Genomic DNA, 24,751 nt, shown 5'->3' with positions numbered 1-24,751 from the left:
GTCTCATCTTCATCTTGGTGAGGGGAAATGGGTAATTTGATAGAAGCTATAGTCTTACATAAAACAGGATGCAAATGTTAATAGTTCTGTTCATAGTTTGCTTGAATGTCATATCAAACATGATACCCAAGGATCTGAATTCCAGACTGCTAACCACTGATAATGTGATTTTTAGTATGTGCTTACAGTTTTCAGACATGTATAGGCTATATAATTTCATAACAATAATCATGATAAATGCCTTATTTATAACTGACCTAGAAAACAAATTATTTAGTTGCCTTTTCCTTTTCTCTTAGTTTATTTTTTAATGAAAATGAAACCACAAAGTAGTTTGATTATACCATTTCTCTTTTTAATAAAGTTTCATGTATCATAAACATAGCTATTTACATTTTCTTTTTTTCAACACTGTAACTGAGGTCTAGTAATAGGTAAATTTTTTACCTGGAGCAGGTAGTGTTAAAGGAGAATTATTTTTTAGCTATTTAGCAACTATCCTAGTTATACTCGTTAGAGGAAATGAAACAAAGTGACAATATATGTATACAGATAACGTTGTTGGTGTTTAGTTGCTCGGTTGTGTCTGATTCCTTTACAACCGCATGGAATGTAGCCCGCCAGCCTCCTCTGTCCATGGAATTTCAAGCAAAAATGCTGGAGTGGGTTGCTACTTCCTACTGCAAGGGATCTTCCCAACCGAGGGATTACCCACTTCTGCACTGACAGGCAGAATCTGTACCATTGAGCCACCTGGGAAGCCCACAGATGACACGACTCTCACCAAATATTGTTTTCTCTGAGGTACCACACTTCTTCATGCTCATCCTCACTCTCCTGAGAAAATCAGTCACATTTATACACATCTTTTCCTCTTGTTACAACAGAAGATGTGCACCTGCTCCTGGCAGGGCCAGTCTCTCCCTGGACTCTGGAAACTGCATCCCTTCTTGCTTTCTCAAGAACTTAATTCCCTCAGTCATCAGTTTTCCCTCCTGCAAGAAGTTATCAGCAATATCTTCCATTAAAAACAGACAGCAAACAAACAGTCACTGTCTTTAACTCCATAACCTGCTCCAACGCAGGTCCTCTGTTCCCTTGATAGCAGAACTGAAAGTGCTGTCCACACTTGTCTGTCTCCTCACCCGATGCATGCTTCCACCCGTTCCAATGGTTTCCCTTCCAGAGGGCCCTGCCCACCTCTGCACCCCAGTCTGCTGTTATCAAAACCATCATGACTATAATACTGATAATGGAAATGATTCCACGGTCTGTGGCCTCTTCCCAGTCTTTATCTTACTTAACCTCTCAGTAACACGTGGCAGCTCCTTCCTTCTGGATACCCTCTAGTTCCCTGGCTCCATAACATCGCCTGCCAACCTTCCTTCTTCCTCAGCAGCTATTTCCTTTTAGTCTCTTTCGAGTTCCTTCTCCTCCCTCTGACTTACATCTTAGCATGCCTCCTGACTTGAACTGGGCCCTTTTCTTCGTTTGTCCCTCCGGGGTGGGCTGAATAGTATCGCCAGAGATTCCAGGTCCCACTCCCTGAACCTGTGAATGTTATTGTGTACGGCAAAAAGACTTTGCAGCTATGATTGTTAACAAATCTTGAGATGGGAAGTTTATGTTGGATTGCCCAGATTGGCCCTAAATGTAACCGCAGTGTTCTTATGGGGCTTCCCACGTGGCACAGTGGTAAAGAATCTGCCTGCTGATGCAAGAGACATGGGTTTGATCCCTGGGATCAGGAAGATCCCCTGAAAGAGGAAATGTGGCAACCCACTCCAGTATTCTTGCCTGGGAAATCCCAGAGGAGCCTGATGGACTACAGTCTATGGGGTTGGGAAGAGTTGGACACAAAACAGTGACTGAATATGCCCGCAAGCATGGTGTTTTTATAAAAAAAGACAAGGGAGCTATGGGACACATGAAGGAAGGTGCTATGCTGCAGGCTTTGGAGATGCAGGAATGCTTCCTCAAGGCTGGAAAAGGCAAAGGATCAGATTTTCAGCCTCTGGAGGCCTGCTGGCACCTGACTTTTTGCAGCGAAACTGATTTTGAACTTCAGATTTCCAGAACTGTTGAAAAATAAATGTGAGACTTTCCTGGTGGTCCGGTGGTTAAGAATCTGCCTTCCAATGCAGGGGACTCAGGTTCGATCCCTGACTGGGGAACTAAGATCCTACATGCTGGGGGGTAACTAAGCCTGAAACATGCAACTAGAGAAGCCTGCTGAGCTGCCGTGAGGACCCAGTGCAGACAAAGACAGAAAAGATAATCGTGTGCCACCAAGTCAGCGGTAATTTGTTATACTCCCTCCATAGGTTATTTCACTCATCTTCCTGGATCTGAAAATCATCTTTATGCTAATAAACTCAAAATGTATTTCTTCCTGGGCTACAGACTCCAAACCCTGCTCAAGCAGATCACGGTGGCAGTCCCTACCCAGCCTCTCCAGGTCGCTTCTGTCCCTCTAACCACAGTCCACACAGTCCTCCAAATCCGATCACATCACTTAACCTGATAAATTTCCTTTACTGTCTTTTGGTTTCACATTTAATAGTATCCAAACTCCTTACCTTCATCTATAAAACTCAGACTCATTTGGCTGCCCATTATGTCCACATCTCTAGCTTTACCTCTGACTCCTCTCTGTTTCAGCTTTTATCAGTTCCTGTGCCCTGCTAGTTCCTTCTTGCCTCAGGACCTTTGCACACACTGCTTTCTGTGCCTGGAAGGCTCTTTCCAGCACCCTCACCCTTTCCTAGTTCAGATGTAAGTTCCCCAGACTGCCCTCTCTAAAGTGGACCCCTCCCAAGTTATTTCCAATTTCCATTATTTTCTTTAGTTGCCCTAATCCTGGGATATATCCATCTTACCTGTTAGTTTGACTTTTGTCTGTCTGCTTGAAATCTAGACCCCATGGAAACAAGGACCTCAAACCTATTTTGCTCACTGCTGCACCCCAGCACAGCTCACAGTGCAGATACACAATAGTTGCTCAGCAAACACTACTTAGATGAATAAATAAATATATAAACAGAACAGGCCGTGTAGTGGGCTTAACTCTCTTGACTTTGACTATTTTGGTCACAAAAGATTTCATATCCAAATGTCAAGGGTCTCTAATGAACAAAACAAGAGTTTTGGGACCATAGCTATGAGGCCTGCAGCTGCTTTGGCTTCCTTCTAACAAATCACACTGGAGTAAGGAGAGGGGGAAGGGAGGATTTAGAGGAGGGTGTGTTATTTAATCCCTAAATGCACCTTATAGCTATAAAGGGGGAGACAAACCCTAAATCAGTGGACAGTTAAACACATACTTGTTGAACTGTAATTGTGATTTTCATTAAGAAGGAAAAATAGAGGGGAACAGTAATGGATAACATGTATACAGCACCCATCAGTCGCCAGACAACGTCCTAGGCACCTTCTGTATACTCACTCTTTCGATCTTTACCTCAATCCTAAGCAGTATAATCACCTTACAGATGAAAACACTGAGATACAGACGGGGCATGTAACTTTCCCAAAGCCCGCATCTGGCATCACAAGAATATTTACGAAAGGGGCCTAATCCTGTTTAGTGTTTCCAAGGAAGACTCTCCAGGGGAAGTGACATCCAGCAGAACAAGCCAGGATGTGACCTGATGTGATGTGACCTGTGGATGTGATCTGGGGCAGGAGAAGGTCTGGAGGAGGCAAGAGCTGGCTAAGTTGAAGAACTGAAGGGAAAGTAGTGAAACTGGTAAGGCAGGCAGTAGCCATGCTAAACAATTTGAATTTTATCCTAAAAATAAGGTACACTTTAAGAAGGGGAGTGATAGGATAGACTGGAGCTTTTGCAAATTCCCTTCGGCAGTTGCTGGGGAGAAGAGCTTGCAGGCCTGCAGGGCCTACCTGTACGTGGTTAGGAGAGAGGATGGCAGCGCAGGTGGAGGAAAATGATCAGATGTTCAATATTTAGGAGCGAGAAGCTAGAGAATTTGGAAATTGGTTCAGGCAGCTGGGAGAGACAGCGCCGTCACACAGGGCAGTGCAGCTGTCTGGTTTGGGCGCGTGGTCGGGTGGCGCTGCTTTGAGCAAGATGGGGAAGACTGGAGTTCAGGCTGAGAGGAGACGAGGGTTGTGGTTCTGGCCATTGTGCCGTCCTGGTCCCATGAGTCTCCTAAGCGGAGGGTCGCGCAGGCCATGGGGCGAGGGCTCCGAGGGCAGGGCGGGGTGGAGATGTACACAGGGCAGGTGAGCGCACACAGAAGAGGCTTGCCTGCACGGACCTGCCCGTGTACAAAGAGCAAGCCGGCAGCCCCGGTCCAAGGAGCCCTCCTGTTCAAAAGTCCTGCCAGCTCCAAGTGTTGCTGATCACAGCGTCTCTTGACTGTCTCTCAGCATCCCAGACCGAGGCTCCCGCGGGCAAAGCGAGAGGCGAAGCATAGACCCGTGAGACCGAGTCAGGCGCAGGCTCACCACCCCAAGCCCGCGCCTCCCTGGCCCCCAGTGTTCCTGCTGGAGTCCAGCGCCCGCTCTCCCACGTCTGCACGGTCTAATCCGCTCCATCGCCTTTTAAGGCGCCCGTTGCTCTCTGAGGTCTTTACACCGCCTGCTGACCTGATCTCGCCATGTAGAAATGCTGGGGGTGAGGCGTAAGGGGCCGTGCGGTCCACAGGGCGACAGGTCACTTTCGGAAGGGACTTCAAACTCCCCGGCGCCCGGAAGAGGAGGGGATGAGGGTGGGAGGGGCGCGAGGACTCGCCGAGGAGCGGCTCGCACGGACACCCGCTTCGGGGGTGGATCCCAGGGTTGCCGGCGCTGCCGCGCCCACCGCGCCCCGCGCCCCGCGGCTTCCGGAAACGCCGCGCCCCCTCGGCGCTCGCGCTCCTCTGAGGTTCCGGGAGAGCGTGCGGGGCGGGCCTAGAGCGCGCGGGGCGGCGGCAGCCGCAGCCGGGGCCTCACCGCGGGCTTCGCGCTTTGTTCGGCCGCAGACTCTCGCCCTCGGGCGCGCGGCGGCGGCGCGGAGCCCAGGGACCTGCCGGAGTGGCTGCGCCCCGGCCGGCGGTGGAGGAGCGGGCGTGACCCGGGCTCCCGTGCCCGCGGAGCAGCCCCGGGACCCGCCAGGCCAGGCGCCCGGAGAAGACGGCTGCGGCGCATCGCGGTACAAGACCGGCGGAATGTGGGAGCCACCGGGGAGCGGGCAAAGGGAAAGCGAAACCCGCGGGCGGGGCTGGTGACGGGCTAAGGCGCAGCACCGCCCTCCCGACGCCGGCGGTCCCCAGGCCTGCCTCGCGAACCTGCCCGGCCCAGCCCAGCGCGCCGCAGCAATGGCCATTGCGCACCTTGCCACCGAGTACGTCTTCTCGGACTTCCTGCTGAAGGAGCCCTCGGAGCCCAAGTTTAAGGGGCTGCGGCTGGAGCTGGCCGTGGACAAGATGGTCACGTGCATCGCCGTGGGGCTGCCTCTGCTGCTCATCTCGCTGGCTTTCGCGCAAGAAATCTCCATTGGTGAGGCCCGGGGCTGGCGGTATCGGGGCCGGCTAGGCCGGCGTTATCAGAGTGCCCTGGTCTCTGGTTGGAAGTGATTTTACCGCGCGCTCTTGGCGGTGCTAGCCGTTGTCATGGGCATGCACGTTGGGAAGGAAGGGAGCCAGATACGATGGTCTGAAGCATTCTTTGTCCACGTGCTCCCCGCCCCCCAACCGTGGACCCTGCTTGTATCCCACTCCCCAGTTCTCCTGTTCCTGCTGCCCACTGATGGCTTACTGGCAGTGTGCCCAGTCAGTGCCTACTGCTGACTTTGGCTTAGTGTTCACGCCTCACTCCTAAGACCAGCGCCGTTGTCACTAGATTTTCCTGGAACACCTGTCTCCTCTTCCCTCCACCCCCATATTTCTGCAGTCACCCAAAATTTGTAGCAGAGAACCTCCCGAGTGTCTCAATGGAGGATATGAGGAAAAGTACCCCAATCAAAGTGCTTTCTCCCTTGTCTTACATTTCATTAAGGTATACTGAGACTTAGCCGCTGCAGGGTTGTGAATGATGGGAAATAACTGCCCTTGGCCAGTGTTAGAAGGATATCCAAATCCTCTACCTGGATGGTCTGTTTTTGAATGTGAGATGAATGAATCGCATTAATGTAAATTCTCATGTGTCATAGCAACAGTTCTGTGAGATTCTGAAAGTCTGGTGGTCTGGGCAGGATCACGTGGTAAGAAGCAGCTGATCTTCCTTACCAGCTGTTCTGACTTTGGCCGGGCGGGGTTTGGGGGGGGGATTGGGGGGTAGGGGGGTTGGTGGTGGGGGGGGGGGAGAGTGTTTTGAGTCAACAGGAAGGCAGTGTGTGAGGCTAGACACAGGTCTGCGGAGTGGAGGTTGCTGGTGGCCTGAAGGATGGGGAAAGCTTTGTGTGAGAAGCTGGGCTGGCCCTGAGCCCCTGCCCGTGGGTGGGATGTGGATAAGCAGAGTTGAGACTTCTGCCAAGATTTTGAGATGGCCGAGAAGGCCCAGTTCTTGGAAGGACAGACACAGCGAGCATCCTCACTGAGGCAGAAGGATTGGTCAGAGTTTCCGGGATATGAGAGTGAATATGGGCCTGAGTCAGTGAGAACAGAACAGAAGACTTGATGGTTTAAAAAGTGAAAAGTTCTGATTTAAGTAGAGGCTGGACTAGCTGGAAACAGCACTTAAGTAATAGGCTGAGGGTGGTGTGTAAGGTCTGTGAAGGGGAGGCGGTTAGAGCTAGGAAGGATGCCATAAAGATTCGGAATCAGTAGAGGTCTTGTGTGAGTGTGGGCCCCACAACTAGAAGGGAAAGGATGGGAGGTTTCCAGGAGCAAGGAGACATGCTTTTGGGCGTATAGCTTTCCAGAAGCCCCAAAGGGCCAAACTGATCAGAGGTACTGGAAAGGCTGCAGGCCTAGTGATTGGGGAGTGATATTGGTGGAAACAGGGAAGTTGAGGGCAGAGTTGGTTAGAAAAAGGTTGCAGTGAGCTTGATTTTGTGATCTGCACCACAGCATTGTTCACTTTGGCAGGAAGTCGCCAAGTTCATTCTGAAAAGTAGTCTTCAGTTTTCCTGGTCACTGGGCAGGCATTGATAGTCGAAGCTTTCCCTCTGCCTTCCTGTGAATTGAGGTTTCTGGGAGAAAGGAAAACCAAAAGTAGCATGGACCCTGGAGATGATCTGCTCCTTCAGTGAATGTTTTCTGAGGACCCAGTGCTGGGCACTGAGGGCCCAGGAATTGGGAAGACATGCCCTGCTGTGGGGGAGCAGCCATCTGATGCCAGGAGCTGGGTACCCTCTGTGATCAAACCTCACCTCGAGCCCACGTATTCCAGGGACTCTAAAGAGTGCTGTTGGCCCCTTCTATCTGATGGGCTGTCTGAAAGGCGTTTGCTGTGGATAGGTTTACCCAGTGGGAGGCTGAGCTTATGCTGTTGTTTTTTGCCCGGGCGGCGGTGGGGCGGTTGAAGGAGTTTGAGGTGTGGTCCTCATCCTGCCCTGTAGGAGTTTACCATCCAGCTGGGCACAGAGCAGACTTGCTGGAGGTAATGTGGTTCAGCAGTGTGTGATTCAGTGACAGGGCAGTGTTAAATTCTGAGCACCAGGTGGAAGGAACTTGGGTGAAGCTATCAGCAGACTCCTGTATCTCGAGAGGAGGAAGGCAGGACCAGGGACGACATTAGACGAAGCCAGAAGACAGACTTCAGAGAGGAGGGAAGAGGTACAGGAAAGAGTGCGTGGAACTGGTCTGGTGGGGTCCTGCATGCTCTGGGAGGTGGGAGCAGAAGGGACTCTGCCTAGCCGTCCATCTAGCACTTGTGGGTCATCACAGAGGTGATGCGGTGTGGCAGGGCAGAGAGGGGCTGGTGCCCACGGGCATGGTGGAGGGCACACTGGCGGCCTTTGCAGCAACCTGGAGCTGTCGCTGCTCATTGGTCCTGTCTACCCTGCCACCACCAGAATTACAAGCAGAGCCATTCTGGAGGGAGTTGATCTGGAGGGAATCATTTAATTTCTGAGTTGTGGCTGGAGAGTTTTAAAGGCTTTTGCAAAGTGAGCTGCTGACATTGGATTGATGTAAGAATTAAAATAGGCCCCTGGTCTGGTTAAGCCTGATACTTCGCTCAGCTCTTCTAAAGCATTGCATGCCTGGGTCCCCTAGAGGGTAAGCTGGGTAGGGGGACAAAAAACCCCGATTCCACACTAACTGATGCACAGCAGAAGACAGTTTTTTTGTTTTGTTTTGTTTTGTTTTTTTGTGTTGCAATAGGATTTTTAAGAAAAGCCTAGACCATGGTCATTGCACCTTCTGAATTCTGAAATGAAGAAGTAGCCTAACAGCCCTAACTATGACCATTCTGCCAAGGGCCACCCCTCCTTTCTTCTGTTCCCAGTGGGTGCCATTTTCAGTCCTCATTGGAGACCATGGATGGAATCATTTAGTCACTAAGTCATGTCTGTTTTGTGACCCCATGGACTGTAGCCTGCCAGGCTGCTCTGTCCATGAAATTTCCCAGGCAAGAAGACTGGATGGTTTGCCATTTCCTTCTCCACAGAAGACAGTTTAAATTTGACTGTGACTCTGGACTGGTAAGACTGTGCGATGGGAGACAGCGAAGAGGCAGTTGGCACTGACCGTGTTTTTTCAGCTTTCACTTTTTCTCTCCCCTTGCCTTGCATCATGTCTTGTATACAACAAGTGCTCATTTAAGATGTGGTGAAAGAAATGCAGGAGCATGTGAGAGAGCTCTCCTGGGTTTGCCCTTGGAGAACGGCTGGGCTGAGGTGGGGAGGGACATCCAGGGAGGGAGGCCAGGTCTCCGTGTCCAGGTCAGAAGCCTAGGTCAGGATCGAGGTTGCAGCGGCCAGGTCCCAACCTGGAATTCACAAGCTGGAGGTGAGGGGTCCCTGGTACGGGGGGACTTCCTTGTTGCTGGGGTCCTCGTGTCATTTAGTAACACAGGGGCTGCCCTGGTGAGGTCAGCCCTGGTTCCCTCCCTGAGGTCCCGCTCTGAGGACAGCACTGCAGGATATGTTCAGAGTGGAGGCACCGGTTGCCCCACTTGACTTACAAACATAGGATGTATTGCAAGTACCTCGAATTCCCTTTTGCAGCACTTTTGGGGCAAGGGAGAATCTGTCTGAAATGTCGAAGGCTCTGTGGAAAGAGGTTGAGTGTCGTTCTGTGTGGCTTGGAGAACACACGACTGTCGCCATGTGGCAGGTGCGGGGGTCAGAGTTCTGTGCCACAAAATGACCCTCATTTCTAACACACATTTGCAGATGCCTCTGCATCTGTCACCCTGACTCTCTGCCTATCTCTGTATATTTCTGTATCTACAGAGAGTTTAGGAAATAGCAGAGTGACAGCTCTGTGTAGAATACAAGCATAATTGGGTTACATGGCCTTCTCGCTCTGAAATTCTAGGAGTCTTTATCTCAAGCATTGAAGAAACTAATTCCCTAAGCACGCTACTTTTCAACAGACCAGACCCTGAATGCAATTCGTGCTCTTGGGGTCTTTTGCTGGGTCTGCAGTGCCCTTGGCCTAGGGCTGTAGGTGACCCGAGGCCGAGGTGTCCTCCCTTGGGGTCTGCTTTGACTCTGGAGCCCCAGCCTGGCGCCTTGGGAGACGCTGGGAGAGCGGAGTCCCTGTGTCCTGCCAGGATGCGGCCTGCCAGGTCCCGGTCTGGCTGGACCAGATGAGCAGCAGGGGCAACCGCTAGACCCTGGGGAAGGGCGTCTGATCCGCGCAGGGAGCCTGCTCCCCCACTGCCCTCCTGGTGGGCGGCTGTGGTTCTGGGCAGAGGGATGTGGCCTCTCTGCTGCTGCCATTCATGGTCTGGTGCTCGGCCAGCCCCAGGGGGCCAGGGGACAGGCAGCTGCAGTCTCTTCCAGAGCTGTTAGCGCCCAGCTCCCCTCGTGTCTCCTCCAGCTGGGTCAGCAGCTCTGTCGTCCGCTCCTCTGTGGCTGAGTGTAGGCACGCCTTTGGGAATGTGTTCAGGCTGCCTTCAGCATGCAGCAGGTGGCACAGCTAACTGTTCTTTTCAGGCGTGTCTCTAAGAATGGGCTAATACTTAGGGTCTCAGGGCAAAGGTCCCAAAACAGCACACCCTCAACTCACATTTTAAGCCAAAACATATCCTGGTCCCCTTCCAGAAGGATGCCTGCTGTCCAGAGAGGCTACTGATACATACATGCTTTTCTTCGTTAATTTTTTTAAAATGTATTTTTATTGTACAGATAGTACCTACATACCTTCTCAGGGTAAAGGATTCATAAGCCTTCCCCGTGTGTTAGAGGTAACCCCCGTGGACACTATGTACAGCTGAAAAAGACCCCTTTCTCTGCATTAATATAAAGTTGAGACACTTTTTTAAACCAAACTGAGTCAACGTCATCATGGTTTGCACTTTCCCACTCAGTATGGTATGGAGAGCCTTCCGTGTCAGTACTGAAGTGTCACCTCACTGTTTTTCAGTGGACAGGCAGACAGAGATACTCCATAGGGTGAAATGTTCTTGCCATAGTTCACCCAGTCATTTTCCTAGGGATGTGTGTGTCGTTTCTTCCTAATTTTCCATGATTACACATCAGGCTTGTTGGCACATAAATCTCTGTAACTGCTGCCCCCCTCCCAGCATTGAAAGGAAGAGAGAAGAGACCAGTATCAGTTCCCAGAAGGTTGGAGTCATTCTCCAGGATAGTTCTGCACTCCTGAGTTACTATTTCAAGTAGAAGTCAATGCGCCTGTGTACCCTCCAGCTCCAGCTCCCTCTAAATGTGACTCAGGAGAGGGGAAGAGGAATTTTGATGTGTTCCTCCTTTTAAGAAAGAAATCACCTCTTTGAGGAGTAAGGTTGCAAGTTTCCATGGGCTTTTCTGATGTGTTCTGAAGTGCTTCCTTCTAAGCACTTACCCAAGTTCTGATTTGTTAATTATTTGCATAATTGTTTGTTGAATGCTGTCTCCCCAGCAGACTGTAAGTTCACTGGGGTCAGGGGCCATTTATCCTCTATGGGGTTGACTGCTCTGTCCTAGCGTCCAGCAAAAAACTTGATACATAGTAGGCATTCAGTGGAGTTTGTAAAGGAACGGAATCATCAAGGATGTCAGTAGGATTTTAGCATTTGGGGATCCTGAGTGTTAGTTATTCAGTTGTCTGTAAGACAGGATTTTATGTATCTTGAAAGAGTTTGTCCTAAAAAAAAAATCACCATCAAAAATATTTGAAAACTCTATATAATGTCATTGGAGAGAACTGGAGTAACAGCAATAGAGCAAAGAATGTGAACTGATGGATAATAAGCAAACATTTAGTCATGATGAGATCGATTTTAAAAATATAACAGAATTTACCCCAATAGCATTTGTTCTGTTTCAATGCCCATTGTTCCCTGACTTTAAAGAACTCGGTGACTTAGATCTATATTTAATTATTTTCGAATCCTTTTCTCTTTTCCAAAGAGAAATGAAAGTGCGAAAAGAAGATGAAGTTGTGGGGGGAAAAACTCTATTATTTCGAAACAGATGAAACTCCTATCCTTAGCAAAAGCTGAACATATGTCTTGAAATCTTTGCAGAGTCTAGGTTTGGATTAGCAACATCCTTTTAGAAACCATGCGAACACCCACCCCTTCCTCTGCAGGTTGCTTCCTTGGAGTGCTTTCTTCTCAAACCCCTGCCTGGGGCAGTGAGTTTGGTCCAGAGAAGGGGTGCAGTTTGGGAGCACCTTCCCCTGGCTGAGTGAGCTGGGCGCAGCTGTGTCCCTTGGGGCTGCCTGGGGGCAGCTGGGACGTTGGTTTCCGGGCGGGAAGGCACCAAGGTGAGCCTGGCTCCGTGTGGGGCACAGGGGGGATTCTTCCCACTTAATCATCCTCTCTAAAGCTTGCACTCATTTTTCTCAAAGGCCATTTACATATTTATCTGATTATAAAGATAACAGAGCAGTAATTCCAGTACTATCACAATGCTGAGGTAACCGCTGTCAAACCTTTGTGTGTCCCCCCCGCCCCCCCCCATTGTATATACATAGCTGGCAACTTGTATTTTGCTTTTGAAAAATCAAACTTCATTTCGGGTGATTTTACCTCTTTCTTAAATCTGACAAACTTGCCTTTTGTAGCTACCAAAGTAAACATCGAAAAGGTGTATGGAAATTGAATCCTTTTGTGATTTTTTGCTAATACAAATAGCAATGTGAGGAACACTCCTGAACATAAACCTCTAAACTAAAGGTCTCAGTATTTCAACAAATTGTGTATAAATCTAATTACAAAGTGTAGGAACATTTTCAGGATTCTAGACTTAAATGGCTGGTTGTTCTCTGGAAAGATCATTTGTTGTTGAATCTTCCAGCAGTTAGGAGGGTCCCCTTGCTCCTGGTTTCCAGAGTGTATGATTTTTTTGTATCTCATTTACCCAGGTATCTCCTTACATCTAGAAATAAACCAGGATATTGACAAGCAACAGACAAAGTGACTGACTTGCCTGCACAGCTTGTTACATCTTTAGTAGATAAAATCCTCAAAATATATTTCTACAAAATTATAGGAAGGGGGGGATCATTACGGGAATTTGTCAGGTTACCTGACAAATTTCTACATTTGGGGACTCATTAAATTTACTTTAACTTCATTGTTTTTTGCCTTTTGAGTAATTAATTAATTTATTAGGCTGCATCAAGTCTTAGTTGCCATATATCTTGTAGTGGGGAACTTAGTGCCCCGCGGCATGTGGGATCTTAGTTTCCAAACCAGGGATCGAACCTTGGTCCCTTGCATTGCAAGGCAGATTCTTAACCATTGGACCACCAGGGAAGTCCCTCACTGCATATTTTGATTATTGCTGTTACTACTGTCTTTGTGATTGAGAGAAGCTGGAAGGTTAAGGATGGGATAAATGAGGAGAAAATGCTTTGAGAAAGGTATAGCTTCCAAGTAGGCTCAGAACGTGGTGAATGTTCAGTATGAAGGATGAAGAGGTTCTCCATGGATCAGTGTATCAGCTGATGAGATAGGCTGGGGGCAGTGCGTCTGCCCTGAGATGTTCTTGAGTGGATATCCCACCATTCTGCTGCTGTGCTGGTGGAGGGGACTTTCCAGATAGTTTTAATTTGCCACGTGTCTGTGTGTTTGTGTTAAAGTTCAGAGCAAGAGGAAATTAATACCCTGCCATTTTTTTTTTTTTAAAAAAAAGCATACCCCAATCTTGGTCTCTTTCCTAGAGGTAACACTATTACTGTTTACTGTGTATCCTTTTACACTGCTCAATGTTCCTATGGAAAAATATGATATTATTTAGCACTTTATCAGAGTTAAATTTGTAAGAAAATATTATGTCAGGTATTAACATTTGCTCCTTTGTCTATAATGTGTCCCAGAGATATTTTGGTGTCTATAAGTCTGCCTCATTCTTTTTAGTTGCCTATAATTTTCCATTGTATGACTATACCTTAGTTCACTTAACCTTTCTGTTAAGGGACATGTAGGTTCATTCCACTTTTTTTCTGCTGCAAATAGTGGTTCATGAGCATCCTTGGATGTGCTTCCTTATGCAAAATGTGTTTCTCTAGGGCAGTGTTTCTCAAGCTTTTTGGTCTCAGGACACTTTTATATTTTACACTCTTACTAAATTTTATTGAGGATTTCCAAAGAGCTTTTGTTTGTAGGTTATATCCATCAGTATTTATCACATTAGCAATTAAAACTGAGAGATTTGTAAGATATTCATTAATTTAAAATATAAGCCCATTACATGTTAACATATATTTTATGAAAAAATAAGTTTAAAAACAAAAGCTTAGCAAGAAGAGTGGCATTGGTTCCCAGTTTTGCAAGTCTCCAAAGACTACAGACTACTGCCTGTTCCTCATTCAGTGCATAGTGATGCGCCACGTCAGTAGCTTCTGGAAGCACTATCGAACATAAGAGAGAATGAGATTAAGAAGGTAGGTAACAATTTAGTAATATTATGAGAAGAGGGTTCACATCACGAACCTACTTCAAGAGTCTGAGGTTCTGGACCCCACTTCTCTGGGGTCAAAGAGTAGTGTTTGCGGCTAGCACCACATGAGGTGTGCACATTTCATGTTCACAAGGCCCTTCCAGTTGCCCTTCAGAGCTCCTTCTACACCCGTCAGGATGTAGGGAACAGCCCCTTCCCCACTTCCTTCCTCCTACCGAGGAAGCTTTCAGTTACTCATTCTCTTGATGGAAATCACATCTCACACATCAACTCTGCTGATGCTGCTAAGTCGCTTCAGTCGTGTCCGACTCTGTGTGACCCCATAGACAGCAGTGTACCAGGCTCCCCCGTCCCTGGGATTCTCCAGGCAAGAACGCTGGAGTGGGTTGCCATTTCCTTCTCCAATATGTGAAAGTGAAGTCGCTCAGTTGTGTCCGACTCTTCGCGACCCCATGGAATGCAGCCTACCAGGCTCCTCCGTCCATGGGATTTTCCAGGCAAGAGTACTGGAGTGGGGTGCCATTGCCTTCTCCGACACATCAACTCTACTTCAATTAAAAAAAAAGCATTGGGGATTTTCCTGGTGATCCCGTGGTTGGGAATCCACCTGCCAATGTAGGGGGACGCGGGCTCCATCCCTGGTTCAGTCGGAGCTCACACACTGCGAGGCAGCCCGAGCGCTTCAGCTGAGAGTCTGGGCGCTGAGGGCCTGGTGCTGAGGGTCCGGGGCTGAGAGTCTGGGGCTGAGGGTCTGGGCACTGAGGGTTCAGAGCTGAGGGTCTGGGGCTGAGAGTCTGGGGTTGAGGGTCCAGGGCTGAGGGTCCGGGGCTGAGGGTCTGGGCACTGAGGGTTCAGGGCTGAGAGTCTGGGTACTGAGGGTCCAGGGCTGAGGGTCTGGGGCTGAGAGCCTGGGGCTGAGGGTCTGGGTGCTGGGGGTCCGGGGCTTAGAGCCTGGGGCTGAGGGTCCGGGGCTGAGAGCCTGGGGCTGAGGGTCTGGGCACTGAGGGCCCGGGGCTGAGAGCCTGGAGCTGAGGATCAGGGGCTGAGGGTCTGGTGCTGAGGGCCTGGGGCTGAGGGTCTGGCTCTGAGAGCCTGGGGCTGAGGGTCTGGGCGCTGAGGGTCCGGGGCTGAGAGCCTGGGTCTGAGGGTCTGGGCACTGAGGGTCCGGGGCTCAGAGCCTGGGGCTGAGGGTCTGGCTCTGAGAGCCTGGGGCTGAGGGTCCAGGGCTGAGAGCCTGGGTGCTGAGGGTCTGGGCACTGAGGGTCTAGGGCTGAGGGTCTGGGGCTGAGGGTCTGGCGCTGAGGGCCTGGGGCTGAGGGTCCAGGGCTGAGAGCCTGGGGCTGAGGGTCTGGGGCTGAGAGCCTGGGCGCTGAGGGCCTGGGTGCTGAGGGTCTGGGCACTGAGGGTCTGGGGCTGAGGGTCCAGGGCTGAGGGTCTGGGGCTGAGGGCCTGGGTGCTGAGGGTCTGGCGCTGAGGGTTCAGGGCTGAGGGTCTGGGGCTGAGAGCCTAGGGCTGAGGGCCTGGGGCTGAGAGCCTGGGGCTGAGGGCCTGGGGCTGAGGGTCTGGGGCTAGGGCCTGGGAGGGGCCACCGCGACCCAAGCGCTGCTAGAGAAACAGCCCAGCCGCTGATATAGAGAAAGCCTGCACAAAGCAAGACCCAGCATAGCCAAGAATAAATATGTTTTTTAAAATTAAAAAAAAATTCTTAAAAAAGTACACACAAAGCAGGCTGTCCTCTCACTCTTGGCAGTGTCCAGAGGCTGCTCACTGTCTCCAGGCGATTCTCCATTGCCTTCTGGTCTGGAGTGCTTGGTTCTAAAGACTATGAGGCCTCAGTTTATTACTAGCTTATAAAATATTTCCTGCCACAGTCTCTTTTTATCTTTTTTTTTTTTTTTTCAAACCTTGAAAGTTAAAAAATAAGGTGTTTCCCTTCTGAGCCCTTTTTCTTGCTTAACTAAGTAGCAAAATGAGCAAGTGTAATTTTTTAGGAAATAAAAGATGTCTTTAAGAAGTCTTCTTTTAATTTTGAATTAAAGGATAATTTCTTTACAGTATTGTGGTGGTTTCTGCCCTACATCAGTGTGAATCAGCCATTGGCATATATAGATGCCCTCCCTCCCTCTCCCCTCCCCATCCACCTCTCTAGGTTGTCACAGAGCAGGAGCTTTGGGTTCCCTGCATCATATAGCAGATTCCCACTGGCTGTCTCTTTTACCTGTGGTAATTGTGTGTTTCAGTGCTGCTCTCTCAAGTCATCCCACCCCCTCTTTTGTGTCCAGAAGTCTGTTCTGTCTACTGCCCTGCAAGTGGGATCATCAGTACTTATATATACGTTAATATATGATATTTGTCTTCCTCTTTCTGACTTACTTCACTGTGTATAATAGGCTCTAGGTTCATCCACCCCAGTCAGTTCAGTTTAATTCAGTTGCTCAGTTGTGTCTGACTCTTTGAGACCACATGGACTGTAGCATACCAGGCCTCCCTGTCCGTTAGAACTGATTCAAATGCGTTCCTTTTTATAGCTGAGTAATATTCCATTATGTATATATACCATAGCTTCTGTATCCTTCCATCTACCGATGGACATCTGGGTTGTTTCCGTTTCCCGCTCTTGTACACAGTGCTGCAGGGAACGTTGGGTACACGTGTCTTTTTCAGTCATGGTTTCCCCAGGCTGTGGCCCAGTAGTGGGGCTGCTGGGTCATATGGTGGTTTTCATGGGCTTCCCAGGTGGCTCATTGCAGAGACTCCTCCTGCAGTGCAGGAGACCTAGATTTGATCACCGGGTCGGGAAGATCCCCTGGAGGAGGTCATGGCAACCCACTCCAGTGTTCTCGCCTGGAGATTCCCATGGACAGAGGAGCCTGGCGGGCTACAGCCCACAGGGTCACACAGGGTCAGACACTACTAAAGCGATTGTGCAGCAGCATGGTAGGTTTATTCCTGGTTTTTTTTTTTTTTTTTTTTTTTTTTTTTTTTAATTTTATTTTATTAGTTGGAGGCCAATTACTTCACAACATTTCAGTGGGTTTTGTCATACATTGACACGAATCAGCCATAGAGTTACACGTATTCCCCATCCCGATCCCCCCTCCCACCTCCCTCTCCACCCGACTCCTCAGGGTCCTCCCAGTGCACCAGGCCCGAGCACTCGTCTCATGCATCTCACCTGGGCTAGTGATCTCTTTCACCATAGATAAAATACATGCTGTTCTTTTGAAACATCCCACCCTCACCTTCTCCCACAGAGTCCAAAAGTCTGTTCTGTACTTCTGTGTCTCTTTTTCTGTTTTGCATATAGGGTTATCATTACCATCTTTCTAAATTCCATATATATGTGTTAGTATGCTGTAATGTTCTTTATCTTTCTGGCTTACTTCACTCTGAATAATGGGCTCCAGTTTCATCCATCTCATTAGAACTGATTCAAATGAATTCTTTTTAACGGCTGAGTAATATTCCATGGTGTATATGTACCACAGCTTCCTTATCCATTCATCTGCTGATGGGCATCTAGGCTGCTTCCATGTCCTGGCTATTATAAACAGTGCTGCGATGAACATTGGGGTGCACGTGTCTCTTTCAGATCTGGTTTCCGTGGTGTGTATGCCCAGAAGTGGTATTGCTGGGTCATATGGCAGTTCTATTTCCAGTTTTTTAAGAAATCTCCACACTGTTTTCCATAGTGGCTGCACCAGTCTGCATTCCCACCAAGAGTGTAAGAGGGTTCCCTTTTCTCCACACCCTCTCCAGCATTTACTGCTTGTAGACTTTTGGATAGCAGCCATCCTGACTGGCGTGTAATGGTACCTCATTGTGGTTTTGATTTGCATTTCTCTAATAATGAGTGATGTTGAGCATCTTTTCATGTGCTTGTTAGCCATCTGTATGTCTTCTTTGGAGAAATGTCTGTTTAGTTCTTTGGCCCATTTTTTGATTGGGTCATTTATTTTTCTGGAATTGAGCTTCAGGAGTTGCTTGTATATTTTTGAGATTAATCCTTTGCCTGTTTCTTCATTTGCTATTATTTTCTCCCAATCTGAGGGCTGTCTTTTCACCTTACTTATAGTTTCCTTTGTAGTGCAAAAGCTTTTAAGTTTCATTAGGTCCCATTTGTTTATTTTTGCTTTTATTTCCAATATTCTGGGAGGTGGGTCATAGAGGACCCTGCTGAGATTTATGTCGGAGAGTGTTTTGCCTATGTTCTCCTCTAGGAGTTTTATAGTTTCTGGTCTTACATTTAGATCTTTAATCCATTTTGAGTTTATTTTTGTGTATGGTGTTAGAAAGTGTTCTAGTTTCATTCTTTTACAGGTGGTTGACCAGTTTTCCCAGCACCACTTGTTAAAGAGGTTGTCTTTTTTCCATTGTATATCCTTGCCTCCTTTGTCAAAGATAAGGTGTCCATAGGTTCGTGGATTTATCTCTGGGCTTTCTATTCTGTTCCATTGATCTATATTTCTGTCTTTGTGCCAGTACCATACTGTCTTGATGACTGTGGCTTTGTAGTAGAGTCTGAAGTCAGGCAGGTTGATTCCTCCAGTTCCATTCTTCTTTATCAAGATTACTTTGGCTATTCATGGTTTTCTGTATTTCCATAAAAATTGTGAAATTATTTGTTCTAGTTCTGTGAAAAATACCATTGGTAGCTTGATAGGGATTGCATTGAATCTATAGATTGCTTTGGGTAGAATAGCCATTTTGACAATATTGATTCTTCCAATCCATGAACATGGTATATTTCTCCATCTGTTTGTGTCCTCTTTGATTTCTTTCATCAGTGTTTTATAGTTTTCTATGTACAGGTCTTTTGTTTCTTTAGGTAGATATACTCCTAAGTATTTTATTCTTTTTGTTGCAATGGAGAATGGTATTGTTTCCTTAATTTCTCTTTCTGTTTTTTCATTGTTAGTATATAGGAATGCAAGGGATTGCTGTGTGTTAATTTTATATCCTGCAACTTTACTATATTCATTGATTAGCTCTAGTAATTTTCTGGAAGAGTCTTTAGGGTTTTCTATGTAGAGGATCATGTCATCTGCAAACAACGAGAGTTTCACTTCTTCTTTTCCTATCTGGATTCCTTTTACTTCTTTTTCTGCTCTGATTGCTGTGGCCAAAACTTCCAAGACTATGTTGAATAGTAGTGGTGAGAGTGGGCACCCTTGTCTTGTTCCTGATTTCAGGGGAAATGCTTTCAATTTTTCACCATTGAGGGTGATGCTTGCTGTGGGTTTGTCATATATAGCTTTTATTATGTTGAGGTATGTTCCCTCTATTCCTGCTTTCTGGAGAGTTTTAATCATAAATGAGTGTTGAATTTTGTCAAAGGCTTTCTCTGCATCTATTGAGATAATCATATGGTTTTTATCTTTTAATTTGTTAATGTGGTGTATTACATTGATTGACTTGTGAATACTGAAGAATTCTTGCATTCCTGGGATAAAGCCTACTTGGTCAGGGTGTATGATTTTTTTAATATGTTGTTGAATTCTGTTTGCTAGAATTTTGTTAAGGATTTTTGCATCTATGTTCATCAGTGATATTGGCCTGTAGTTTTCTTTTTTTGTGGCATCTTTGTCTGGTTTTGGAATTAGGGTGATGGTGGCCTCATAGAATGAGTTTGGAAGTTTACCTTCTTCTGCAATTTTCTGGAAGAGTTTGAGTAAGATAGGTGTTAGCTCTTCTCTAAATTTTTGGTAGAATTCAGCTGTGAAGCCATCTGGTCCTGGGCTTTTGTTTCCTGGAAGATTTTTGATTACAGTTTCGATTTCCTTGCTTGTGATGGGTCTGTTAAGATCTTCTATTTCTTCCTGGTTCAGTTTTGGAAAGTTATACTTTTCTAAGAATTTGTTCATTTCATCCAAGTTGTCCATTTTATTGGCATAGAGCTGCTGGTAGTAGTCTCTTATGATCCTTTGTATTTCAGTGTTGTCTGTTGTGATCTCACCCTTTTCATTTCTTATTTTGTTAATTTGGTTCTTCTCTCTTTGTTTCTTAATGAGTCTTGCTAATGGTTTGTCTATTTTGTTTATTTTTTCAAAAAACCAGCTTTTAGCTTTGTTGATTTTTGCTATGGTCTCTTTAGTTTCTTTTGCATTTATTTCTGCCCTAATTTTTAAGATTTCTTTTCTTCTGCTAACCCTGGGGTTCTTCATTTCTTCCTTCTCTAATTGCTTTAGGTGTAGAGTTAGGTTATTTATTTGGCTTTTTTCTTGTTTCTTGATGTAAGCCTGTAATGCTATGAACCTTCCCCTTAGCACTGCTTTTACAGTGTCCCATAGGTTTTGGGTTGTTATGTTTTCATTTTCATTCATTTCTATACATATTTTGATTTCTTTTTTGATTTCTTCTATGATTTGTTGGTTATTCAGAAGCGTGTTATTTAGCCTCCATATGTTTGAACTTTTAACAATTTTTTTTCCTGTAATTGAGATCTAATCTTACTGCACTGTGGTCAGAAAAGATGACTGGGATGATTTCAATTTTTCTGAATTTTCCAAGACCAGATTTATGGCCCAGGATGTGATCTATTCTGGAGAATGTTCCGTGTGCACTTGAGAAAAAGGTGAAATTGATTGTTTTGGGGTGAAATGTCCTATAGATATCAATTAGGTCTAGCTGGTCCATTGTATCATTTAAGGTTTGTGTTTCCTTGTTGATTTTCTGTTTAGTTGATCTATCCATAGTTGTGAGTGGGGTATTAAAGTCTCCCACTTTTATTGTGTTACTATTAATTTCCTCTCTCATACTCATTAGCGTTTGCCATACATATTGCGGTGCTCCTATGTTGGGTGCATATATATTTATAATTGTTATATCTTCTTCTTGGATTGATCCTTTGATCATTATGTAGTGTCCTTCTTTGTCTCTTTTCACATCCTTTATTTGAAAGTCTATTTTATCTGATATGAGTATTGCGACTCCTGCTTTCTTTTGGTCTCCATTTGCGTGAAATATTTTTTTCCAGCCCTTCACTTTTAGTCTGTATGTGTCTCTGGTTTTGAGGGGGGTCTCTTGTAGACAGCATATTTAAGGGTCTTGTTTTTGTGTCCATTCAGCCAATCTTTGTCTTTTGGTTGGGGCATTCAACCCATTTACATTGAAGGTAATTATTGATAGGTGTGGTCCCGTTGCCATTTACTTTGTTGTTTTGGGTTCATGTTTATACAACCTTTCTGCATTTCCTGTCTAGAGGAGATCCTTTAGCATTTGTTGAAGAGCTGGTTTGGTGGTGCTGAATTCTCTCAGCTTTTGCTTGTCTGTAAAGCTTTTGATTTCTCCTTCATATCTGAATGAGATCCTTGCTGGGTACAGTAATCTAGGTTGTAGATTATTTTCTTTCATTACTTTCATTATGTCCTGCCATTCCCTTCTGGCCTGGAGGGTTTCTATTGATAGATCAGCTGTTATCCTTATGGGAATTCCTTTGTGTGTTATTTGTTGTTTCTCCCTTGCTGCTTTTAGTATTTGTTCTTTGTGTTTGATCTTTGTTAATTTGATTAATATGTGTCTTGGAGTGTTTCGCCTTGGGTTTATCCTGTTTGGGACTCTCTGGGTTTCTTGGACTTGGGTGGCTATTTCCTTCCCCATTTTAGGGAAGTTTTCAGCTATTATCTCCTCGAGTATTTTCTCATGACCTTTCTTTTTGTCTTCTTCTTCTGGGACTCCTATGATTCGAATGTTGGGGCGTTTCACATTGTCCCAGAGGTCCCTGAGGTTGTCCTCATTTCTTTTGATCCTTTTTTCTTTTTTCCTCTCTGCTTCATTTATTTCCACCATTCTATCTTCTACCTCAATTATCCTATCTTCTGTCTCTGTTATTCTACTCTTGGTTCCCTCCCAAGTGTTTTTGATCTCATTCATTGCATTATTCATTTTTAATTGACTCTCTTTTATTTCTTCTAGGTCTTTGTTAAACATTTCTTGCATCTTTTCAATCTTTGTCTCCAGGCTATTTATCTGTAACTCCATTTTGTTTTCAAGATTTTGGATCATTTTTATTATCATTATTCTAAATTCTTTTTCAGATAGATTCCCTATCTCCTCCTCTTTTGTTTGACTTGGTGGGCACTTGTCATGCTCCTTTACCTGTTGGGTATTTCTCTGCCTTTTCATCTTGTTTAGATTGCTGTGTCTAGAATGGGCTTTCTGTATTCTGGAGGTCTGTGGTTCCTTTTTATTGTGGAGTTTTTACCCGGTGGGTGGGGTTGGACGGTTGACTTGTCAAGGTTTCCTGGTTACGGAAGCTTGTGTCAGTGTTCTGGAGCGTGGAACTTGATTTCTTCTCTTTGAAGAGCAATGGAGTGCCCAGTAATGAGTTTTGAGATGGGTCTATGTGTTAGGTGTGACTTTGGGCAGTCTGTATGTTGACTTTCAGGGCTATGTTCCTGCGTTGCTGGGGAATTTGCGTGGTATGTCTTGCTCTAAAACTTGTTGGCTCTTGGGTGGTGGTTGGTTTCAGTGTAGGTATGGAGGCTTTTGGACGGTCTCTTATTACTTAAAGTTCCATGTAGTCAGGAGTTTTCTGGTGTTCTCAGGTTTTGGGCTTAAATCTCCTGCCTCTGGATTTCAGTTTTATTCTTCCTGTAGTCTCAGGACTTCTCCAACTATACAGCACTGATAATAAAACTTCTAGGTTAATGGCAAAAAGACTCTCCCCCGTTAGGGACTCCCAGAGAGGTTCACAGAGTTACATGAAGAAGAGGAGAGGGAGGAGGGAAATAGAGATGAGCAGGAGGAGAAAAAGGGGGACTCAAGAGGAGAGAGACAGATCTACGCAGTCGTCTGTTCCTAGAGTGTTCTCCATAGCCCAGACACCCACAAAGATTCACAGAATTGGATTGGGAAGAGAAGGGGAAAGGAGGAAATAGAGGTGTTCTGAGGTAGAAAACAGAGAGTCAAGATTGGGAGAGAATAATCAACACACTCCTGAATAAAAATGGAAACTTATTCCTGGTTTTTTAGAGGAATCTTCACACTGTTCTCCACACTGACTGTATCACTTTGCATTCCCACTAGCAGTATAAGAGCATTCCCTTTTCTTCACACCCACTCCAGCATTTATTGTTTGTAGACTTTTTGATGATGGCCATTCTGACGGGCGTGAGATGTTACCTCATTGTAGTTTTGATTTTCATTTCTCTATTAATGAGCAGTGTTGAGCATCTTCTCATGTGTTTATTAGCCATCTGTATGTCTTCTTTGGAGAAATGTCTGTTTAGGTCTTCTGCCCGTGTTTTGATTGGGATGTTTGTTTTTTTGGTATTGAGTTGCATGAGCTGTTTGTATATTTTAAAAATTAATCCTTTGTCAGTTGTTTCATTTGCTATTTTCTCCCATTCTGAGGGTTGTCTTTGCACCTTGTTTATAGTTCAGTGTAAGTAGATGGTGACTGCAGCCGTGAAATTAGAAGATACTTGCTTCTTGGAAGGAAAGCTATGACAGTGTATTAAAAACTGTATTAATATGACAGTGTGTTAAGCTAAACAGTGTATTAAAAAGCAAAGTCATCACTTTGTCAACAAAGGTTCATATAGGGAAAGCTATGGCTTTTCCTGTTGTCATATACACATGTGACAGGCTAAACATCTAAGAATTGATGGTTTTGAATTCTGGTGCTTTATAAGACTCTTGAGAGTCTCTTTGACTGCAAGGAGATCAAACCAGTCAATTCTAAAGGAAATCAACCCAGAATATTCATTGAAAAGACTGATGCTAAAGCTGAAATTTCAGTACTTTGGCTCCCTGATGTGAAGAGTCAACTCATTGAAAAAGATCATGATGCTGGGAAAGACTGAAGGCAAAAGGAGAAGAGGGTGGTAGAGGATGAGATGATGAGATAGCGTCACTGACTCAGTGGATATGAACTTGAGCAAACTTGGGGTGACAGTGAAGGACAGGGAAGCCTGGCACGCTGCAGTCGACGGAGTCACAAAGAGGTGGACATGACTTAGCAATTGAACAACAGCATTGTACAAAGACTTTTAAGTTTAGTTAGGTCCCATTTGTTTATTTTTGTTTTTATTTCCATTACTCTAGGAGGTGGTTCATAGAGGATCTTGCTATGATTTATGTCAAAGAGTTTTCTGCCTGTATTCTCCTCTTAAGAGTTTTATAGTTTCTGGTCTTACATTTAGGTCTGTAATACATTTTGAATTTATTTTTGTGTATGGTATTAGGAAGTGTCCTGAATTCATTTTATTACATGTAGCTGGCCAGTTTTCCTAGCACTACTTACTGAAGAGACTGTCTTTTCTCCATTGTATATTTTTACCTCCTTTGTCAAAAATAAAGTGCCCATAGGTGCATGGATTTCTCTCTAGGCTTTCTGTCTTGCTCCATTGGTCTATATTTCTGTTTTTGTACCAGTACCATAATGTTTTGATGACTGTAGCTTTGTAGTATAGTCTGAAGTTAGGAAGGTTGCTTTCTCCAGCTTCTTTCTTCTTTCTCACGACTTCTTTGGCTATTTAGGGTCTTTTTTTGTCTACATACAAAAATTTTTTTTTATTGTTAACATCTACTCCATCATTGATGATCAAATATGGATTCTCAAAGTTTTCCTAACTGCAGTATGGAAGGGTAACTTTTCAGAGGAGGGCGTGCTTATTTGCTGTACCCTTTCTTGGCAAGTGTCACCCCTCCTCTCTGACCAGGTTTTATTTTGCAAAACAGATAGCCAGGCTATCAAATGAGGTAATTTATGGAAAGAGCCTGGCACATACACTTGTATTGTTTTGTACTCAGTGCATGTTGGTTGACTCTAAAACTAGTGACATA

The 24,751-nt window shown here is 45.8% G+C and overlaps 1 protein-coding gene across 1 annotated transcript in view; it reads left to right on the top strand.

Annotated features, from left to right (window-relative positions):
- Positions 1 to 5,169: 5,169 nt before the first annotated feature.
- PANX1 (pannexin 1) overlaps positions 5,170 to 24,751 on the top strand; it is a 53,050-nt gene continuing 33,468 nt past the window's right edge. Inside the window, exon 1 of the mRNA XM_065936786.1 lies at positions 5,170 to 5,499. Within this exon, the coding sequence (XP_065792858.1) occupies positions 5,319 to 5,499 (181 nt within the window). The 5' untranslated portion in view covers positions 5,170 to 5,318. The remainder of the gene's footprint in view (positions 5,500 to 24,751) is intronic.

This window comes from Muntiacus reevesi, chromosome 5, assembly GCF_963930625.1.
Source record: "Muntiacus reevesi chromosome 5, mMunRee1.1, whole genome shotgun sequence".
Classification (NCBI taxonomy): domain Eukaryota; kingdom Metazoa; phylum Chordata; class Mammalia; order Artiodactyla; family Cervidae; genus Muntiacus; species Muntiacus reevesi.
Note: the sequence above shows the minus strand (reverse complement) of the source record. Positions and strands in the feature narration are given on the sequence as shown.